The sequence below is a fragment of the Aedes albopictus genome, chromosome 3 (assembly GCF_035046485.1).
Source record: "Aedes albopictus strain Foshan chromosome 3, AalbF5, whole genome shotgun sequence".
Taxonomy (NCBI): domain Eukaryota; kingdom Metazoa; phylum Arthropoda; class Insecta; order Diptera; family Culicidae; genus Aedes; species Aedes albopictus.
The window spans coordinates 338713932-338722762 of record NC_085138.1 but is presented as its reverse complement, the minus strand read 5'-3'; the positions used below and the strand labels follow the sequence as shown (position 1 = coordinate 338722762).

The 8831-nt window shown below is 39.0% G+C and overlaps 1 protein-coding gene across 1 annotated transcript in view; it reads left to right on the top strand.

The window, feature by feature from the left end:
• The window catches only part of LOC109424724 (patronin), a gene marked incomplete in the record, with an annotated part of 310451 nt that overhangs the window by 129566 nt on the left and 172054 nt on the right, over nucleotides 1-8831 (top strand). Inside the window, 2 exon segments of the mRNA XM_062843097.1 lie at nucleotides 4521-4621; nucleotides 4789-4898. Of these exon segments, the coding sequence (XP_062699081.1) occupies nucleotides 4521-4621; nucleotides 4789-4898 (211 nt within the window).

Here is an 8831-nt window from a genome sequence, read left to right as displayed (position 1 = left end):
TTGCTGCTTATTTTACGCTCCTCGTTTTTTTTGCTCACTTTTCACTGTTTACTTCTCATTAACTAATCACCGCTCAATCTTCATTGTTCACTCGTTATTACTTACTCTTTATTCCTAACTGCTTCACTTCTATTTCCTCACTCCTCATTTTTCACTCTTCGCTGCTCACTCCTCTTTATTCACTTGTCACTCAACACTGCTCACTATTCTCTGTTTAATACTCAGTAATCACTTCTCACTGCTTCACACTCATCACCAGGGCCCTAAATTTTCATTTTCATTAGAAATTTTCAGGTTTAGGTTATGTTTTCAATCAATGTTTCAATGTTTCAAATTATGTAATCATTAATGGAAACAAAACACCGTCGTCCTCGCTCAGTTCGTCACCGATGAAGCGACTGTGTTGCGGCGTCGCAGATGTCACTTTGTTTTGCACTCATGTGCGCCCGTTCATCATCGAATGAATTCCTCTGTTATAACTCAATTTTTGAGTGTAACAACCGACGATTCTGTGTTAACTTAATACATATATGCTATGCATATTTTACTGAATTGTTATATTACCAATTTACATTTTGGTAACAGAATGTAGCAAACATGCATTCTAGGCAATATGAAAACTTCAATTGAAACCCAGTCGATGTGAAAATGATCCGCAATCCGTCGTTGCGTCGAAGAAAGCGGCGAGAAGAACGAATGAAGCGATATGCTTGGATGTTGTTGTGATTGTTCCCGTCGTTGGCATCCTTTCGAGATTGATGGGAGCTAGCTTTCGGCGTCATATTTTTGTTTCAACGATATAGGTCCTTGCTCTTTCTTCACTATTTACTGCTAATCTTTTACTAATCATAACTCACTCATCGCTATACTCACACCAAACTGCTCACTTATCAATTCGCAATGCTCACTTCGCACTCTTTTCTATTAATTACCCATCTCTCACTAAGCGTGCAATAAGCCTCACTTTTCAATGCTCATTCATCACTTCTCATTTTTAAATACTCACTACTCAGTCTTCACTTCGCACTACTTATTTCTTAAAACTCAATAATCACTCACTCCTCATTTCTTCACACTACTTAAGTCTAGTTAAGTCAAGAATGTTTCAACTGTGAGTTAACAGCAAGTTTTAAGCGATTTATTAGTAGGGTCTGGGACCATTTGGGCAGGAGCACCTATTTTGGGCACTTGCTGTTATAACTCAGTCAATTTAGAACCGATTGACTTGATTTTTGAGACTTGATCAGATACGCACATTATCTAGCCATGTTCAAAAATTTATGTCAATCGGTTTGAAACTAACAGAGTTATAGCAGTAAGTGCCCAAATGGTCCTGCTCAAATGGTCCCAGACCCTAAATCAAAAATTGTGAGTTGTAAGTTTAAGGCCAGAATAATGTAAAGAAACGTTGGAAAGATGAACATTTTATTGAGATGAAAAAAGTTATAATGTAAGTAAGTGTATGATCCAAGTGTTTATCTAGTTAGTCACCGTTGACCATAGTTAGGACAGGTCGGTGAAGTACTAGCAGAGTTTAAAATATTCATTTTTAATGAGTGAAATTCTTGTTGATTTTCGAATATTCTCAACTGAGAGATCAAAATAAAATTCATTTTGGTGAATGAATTTTTTCACTTGTTCATTCGTTTTTCTGTCACTGACAATTTTCACTGAGAAACAAAACTAGACCATAACTCCCGATTGAACTTCAAATCATAACAAAACTTGGGTATAGTATTTAATTGGAATACTATCTATCTGTTCCATTTGTTCATTTAGTCAAACTTTGCGTTTGTTAATAGAAATTGATTATTTTACGATGTGCAAGAAAATACTCATGACAGGAAATTGAATGAAAAAAGAGAGGCATTCAGCTGACAATGAATGTGGCGAAGCACGAATGAAAAAATGGGAATGTAAATTTTCATTTTGTATTTTCGAATTTTTTACTCTCTGAGTACTAGATTTGTAGTAATGAGCTGAATTTTAGTATGGTGAGAAGGTCAATTCTTCGTTTCTGCAATGAAAAGGTGCAAAAAGGGTGGGTATTATGATTCTTTGCGTAATCTGATGTTGTTTAGTCTAGTCTAGTCTAGTCTACACATACACAGCCATTCATTGAAAGAATCCTGGAAAATGATAGAATCGACTAATTCTATCATTTTTCTTGTCATTATTAATGCTTGGAGCACATCAGATGTATTTCAAGCATTAAAGCGGCCAGGCCTACTGTGCAGCGTTGTTGTTTTTTTAAGCCATAGAACGGGGACATCTCGTACCAACCGTTCGGCATACATAGTTTAAGATATATTTAATATTCGTTGGGAGTGACTTGGCTAAGAGGGTTAATGCACACTCCATGAGTTCTCCTGGGAAGGGACACAGGTATTTCCCCCTCGTGCCCTGGCTAATGTAAGCCTAGGTTTAAGCGCCATTACTCGCCCTCTGAAACGAAACAAAACTAAAATTGATCCCCATCAAATAATGCAAAGAAACGATATTCAGTGAAACATATGCATAAATTATCTTTCAAAACATATAACACGATACGATCTCACCAAATTCATCCTTATGTCCATTTGATAGTGAGTTGATGTCAGCTGTTTTCAGTGATGTGCCATATCATTTGTTAAGCATCTATTGCTTCATGATTCAACACCGTCACTAATTAACCCTTTTCACCAAAAGAATAATATCACAGCAAGCCGGAAACTTTTGGGAACAACTGTCAATTGCTTCTGGTGCGGTGGCATCCATTCGTCCAGCTACCAAAATGGCCTACGTAAACTTTCACTATTTCTGCTGCATAAGCAAAGCACCACTACCATATTCCTGACACTACACTTCCACGGATTCCCTCAATATTCCGCCAACTATTGAGTCCTCTTTGAACAAGTTATATTTGCGTGCCCCAATGCCACCATCCCTTACATTTATCACGGAGTAGATAAGAAAGGAAAACACGAAAAATATTTCAATAGCACAACCACACAGCCCCCACGAAGCGGATTATACCAGGTTTTGGAAATCTGTTATATCGAAACCGTCTTCCGAATAAAAGAACACATCACTAATTTCCTTCAGTTTCACTCGCGGATTCGTTTGAAATTTGATCGGCCAAATCGAATTGCATAGAGGACGAAAACCGTGACAGCGCATCAAAAATACACCCGTCCGCGCGCGCAGTTTACTACGATCCTCTTTGCGTAATCTGATGTTGTTTGAGCAAAACTTTGGGCAACAGTGTTGTTGTTTTCTCTATTTCTTGCAACATAAACAACATAGTTATCCAAAGTTTTGCTCAAACAGCATCAAATTAGGCAAGGAATCATAGTACCCACGCTTTTTGTACCATTTCATTGCAGAAACGGAGAATTGACCTTCTCACCATACAAAACTTCGGCTCATTACTACAAATCTAGTACTACACCGAACGTGCCCCATAAGAGGGATTCAGTGAAGTACTAGATTGAAAGGATTGAGCTGGATTTTTGTATGATGAGATGATCAATTCTCCATTTCTGCAATTAAATGGTGCAAACAGCGTGGGTTATATGATTTCTTGTCTAGTTTCATGCTGTTTGAACAAACGTTTGGGTTGCTGTGTTGTTAAAGTTGCAAAAAATAAATAATACAACAACACAGTTACCCAAACTTTTGCTCAACCAGCATCAAATTAGGCAAGAAATCATATAACCCACGCTGTTTGCACCATTTTATTGCAAAAATGGAGGATTGATCATCTAACCATACAAAAATTCAGCTCACTACCTTCAATCTAGTACTTCACTGATTGCCTCCTATTCCAATTTACATTCAATCGGCATTAATTCCATATCCAATATAGATTCGATCTCAATTCAATTCATATTAGTCAATTCAAACTAGCTTAAGCTTAATCCAAATTCAATCTAATTCAATTCCAATCCAAATTCGAGCCCACTTCGAATCACATCCCTCCACTTTACCTTGCATCTATTCAAAATTCTGTCAAAATTTTATTCAGAATCGATTCAAATTCAATCCAAATCCTGTTCAACTCCAATCCAATGCACACTGGGCCACGAGCGGGATCTAGCAAGAAAAAACCTCTAACGTTTTGGGAGTGCATTTTTTGAGGTGGTGTCTTCGGAGACTTGTATTTATTTTACCTGTACTTTTATGTGGTGAAGAAATTTAGTTGGTAATTTTGCCGCATAGGTGGCGCTGCGAAACTAACTTTTTTGTTTCACGTCTTAGAGGTTTCCCGTCTTCTGCAAAGTTGTAGAGCGTGCAAAAATAAGACAAGTCGCCAAAGACACCAAAGTTGTGTGACTTCAAATAACAAAGTTATACTCAAAATAGCAAAATGTACGTGACAAATCCAAGCTGAATTTCGGTTTATCTGCAGTCAACACCAACATCATCTCTATGAAATCTTGCTCCACAATTCTATGAGTCGTAACTCATCCGAGTTATATTTAGTAGCTATCATATCGATTCTAATCGAACCACTTTTGTTTCCCGTTCTCTTTCCGCAGGACTCCATTCACAACATCCTCATAGTTAGTAATTTCTCCGAGCGGAGTTTGCCATACTCAGTGTTCCACATGACGCCAGAGGACATAACCTACATGCGAGGGTGAGTCATCCGTTTGTGTTTTCCATGCTTATTTTTTCTATGCCCACAATCACACCTCTCACTGACTGGTGGTGAGTGGTGAAGTGAAGAGGGTTTGCACACGTGTGATCACCCATTTACTTAAACGATTTTTCCCATTTTTTTCCCTCTGTTCCTCCAACCCGCAGAGCCATGAAGCAAAATCTAGTGGTACTACTGGCCGATCTGTTCAATCTGTTCGAGATCCATCCGGCCAAGTGTGTATGCTATCCCGGCATGGAACAGCAGCAGGTAGCCGGTAAGTGTGATTCCCAATTACTTTCGAGCTACGTACATATATCTTTTTTTCCCTCCCTATTTGGTCTACCTATCCACCTACCACCCATCAACTGTTTTCACGGTTTGATATCAATCCATCGCCGCCGTTCGTCATCAACATCAATTTCATCGGACACCTGACGTTTGCGCGCGCGCAATTTTGCTCTCAAATTACGGTGGCGCGCGCTTTTCGAAACTCTCGAGGGCAAAAAGTATTTGCCATAATTGGAGGATTAGTATAGGAACCTACGGAAATTAACAAGAGTTACATTGAAAAAATCTGTTCAAACATCAAAGAAAAACTATCTAAGGGTGAATTTAAGAGATTTGCCCTCGAGGGTGTCACCATATATGATCAAAATTGTTTCGATTTTTGTGTTGCTCATCAAATATCCTCATAATCGATGTCTATTTTACACACACCCGATCGTAATTTATGATTTTCGATGTTGTTCATTCATTTTTCGCAATCGCATCGTTCCCCTTTCATTAATCGAATAATGGTACCCTGCATCGCATAGTATATACTTATCATCCTCGTCATCGTCTTACCGTTTTCTGTTCCACATCCACCACAACAGTTCCAAGTTGTGTTCAGTTTTGCTGTGCTCATCTCTTTGGCATACATTTCTTTCCAAACAGCAGAGCGTTTATGTTTTCTTCGATATTTTTTTTTGGTTTCATAAGTTCTCTGCAGCTCCTCAGTTTGGAGCCCCAAATTCATTCGCAACCTACCTCAAGTTTTTCCTCAACCTTCACTTGCATCACACAACCTCAGCCGCCAAGTCGTCGAACAGTGGTTCAAATAAATGGTCAAAACCGCTCAAATAAACCATTGGGATGTTTTTTTCCTTTAAAATAACAAGAATGTCACGTTCGAGTACTTTCTTTTGTTTGGAAAGATGTTTTTGAAAATGTCTCCAAGAATCTTTAAACTCATTAACGCCCGAATCTACTAGTTCGTTATTCTTCTTCATGGTTTGGTTTTCTAGATACAGCAGTTTTGATTTTTTAGACTACTCATTAGCTCTACCTTGCGGAGAAATCTAGAATCAGCTTTTTAACTGATTTGCAACACAGCAATTTAGAATAAATAACCTAGAATCAACATATACATTATTGGAATGCTCCTGATTTTCTGATCAACCTTGCCGAAGATAAAATTATTCTAAGTGGTCTGGTTCTTGAGATACCGCAGCTTAGAATTTCTAAGACCCACTAGCGCCGCCTAGCGGATCAACCTACAATCAACTAGTTCACTATCGGACAGCTCTTGATGTCTTGATCAACTTTGTCGAAGACGAAATTCTTCTAAGTGGTCTGGTTCTTGAGATACAGCCGTTTAAGAACCCTAAGACTCACTAGCACCACCTAGCGTATAAATCTAGAATCAACTAGTTCACTATCGGACAGCGCTTGATGTCTTGATCAGTGTTGAAAATTTCATTTCGTCATATCTAAATTCAATCGCCTACAGCTAATTTTAGAAGCTGAACCTGAGAATATGGTATATGAAAAACTTGTGCGGCTAGACCAGTTCTGCTAGAAAGTCACGGAAAAACCGATATTTTTCGAATATTTAAGGTAAATGTCACGGACCACTTTTGAAAAATGCTAAATGATATTCACCGTGAATATCATTTGGCATTTTTCAAAGGAAGCCCGTGACATTTACGTTAAATATTCGAAAAATAGCGGTTTTTTCGTGACTTTCTAGCAGAACTGGTCTAGCTGAACAAGTCTTTCATATACCATATTCTTAGGTTCAGCCTCCAAAATGAGCTGTAGGTGATTGAATTAGATATGACGAAATGAATTTTTCAGCACTGGTCTTGATCAACTTTGTCGAAGACGAAATTCTTCTAAGTGGTCTGGTTCTTGAGATACCACAGCTTTAAATTTCTAAGACCCACTAGCGCCACCTAGCGGATAAACCTAGAATCAATCAGTTCATTATCGGACAGCTCTTAAAGTCCTGATCCCCTCTGCCGAAGACAAAATTCTTCTAAGTGTTCTGGTTCTTGAGATACAGCCGTTTAGGAACCCTACGACCACTAGTTCCACCTAGCGAATAAATCTAGAATCAACATATTCACTATTGAAAAGCTCCTGATATGCTGATCAAGTTTGCCAAAGATAAAATTACTCTAAGTGGTCTGGTTCTTGAGGTACAGCCGTTTAGATTTTCTTAGACTTAATAGAGCCATCTAGCGGATAAACCTAGAATCAACTAGTTCACTATCGGACAGCTCTTGAAATCTTGATCAATTTTGTCGAAGTTGAAATTCTTCTAAGTGGTCTGGTTCTTGAGATACCGCAACTTAGAATTTGTAAGACCCACTAGCGCCACCTAGCGGATCAACCGAGAATCAACTAGTTCACTATCGGACAGCTCTTGATGTCTTGATCAACTTTGCTGAAGACGAAATTCTTCTAAGAGGTCTGGTTCTTGAGATACCACAGCTTTAAATATCTAAGACCCACTAGCGCCACCTAGCGGATAAACCTAGAATCAACTAGTTCATTATCGGACAGCTCTTGAAGTCCTCATCAACTTTGCCAAAGACGAAATTCTTCTAAGAGGTCTGGTTCTTGAGATACAGCCGTTTAGGGACCCTAAGACTCACTAGCACCACCTAGTGGATAAATCTAGAATCAACTAGTTCACTCTCAGATGTTCTTGATGTCTTGATTTATTATGTCGTAGACGAAATTCTTATAAGCGGTATGATTCTTGAGATACCGCAAATTAGAATTTCTAAGGCTCACTAGCGGCACCTTGCGAATAAACACAGAATCAAATAGTTTACTATCGAACAGCTCTCGATGTTCTGATCAAGTTTGTCGAAGACGAAATTCTTCTAAGTGGTCTAGTTCTTGAGGTACAGCAGTTTGGAATTTCTAGCAGCGCCACCTAGCGGATAAACCCAGAGAATCAACTAGTTCACTATCGGATAGTTCTTGATGCCCTGATCAACTTTGTCGGAGACTCCGCACTTAACCCAAGTATGGTTTGAACTTATGCTACGCATAGCAAAACCACAGCCTCTTATGATCACTAGCGCCGCCTACTGGAGCAAATATGTACTAAGAGTTCCTGACTTCCTCAACAACTTTGCTGAAAACATTAATCGTCCAACATGCTTCATTGCTCAACGGTAATCGCTAAAGTTACTAACCTATAAATAGATCACTGGGCGTTCGAAGCATCTGATCTATAAATAGATCGCTGAGCCTAAAGGGGTTAATGATCAAAAACATTGAGGGCAGTTGTTGCTTTTCAGCAAAGGCAAGCTGAATTTCTGGTGAAATTCTTTTAGGGATTTCTCTAGGAGTCCCTTCAGGTATTACTACAGAATTTCCTCCAGGGATTTATCCAAGAGTCCATTTGAGGATTTCTGCAGTATAGTAGTTCTTTCAGGGGTTGCTCCAGAAGTTTCTGCAAGAATCTCTCCAGGAATCCCTTCAAGGATCTCCCCAGAAGTTCCAGGAGGATTCAGGGATGCCTCCAGGTGCTTCATCAGGGTTAAATTCAGGAGTTCTCTCAGCTATTCCAACAGGAGTTCCCTCTGGTTCTTGAGGAATAGAAGTGCCTTCAGAGGGTTTTTTTAGGAGGATTCAGGGATGCCTCCAGGAGATCCATCAGGGTTTTCTCCAGAAGTTCCTTTAGGAAATCCTACAGGAGATCCTTTAAAGATTAGTGTAGGAGTTCAATGATATACATTGCCCTTTACTGACATTTACCAGATTTGCTGGTATGTCTGAAACATACTGCAAAAACTTGTAATAAATTCCAACACGACTTTGTATTCGCAAGACCAGTGCTTTAACCAACTGAGCCACAGAACTTGTAACGATTCTGCGGAATAGAAAACCTAACTTTCCAGTTTTTTTTTCAAGAAGTTCAGGAGTT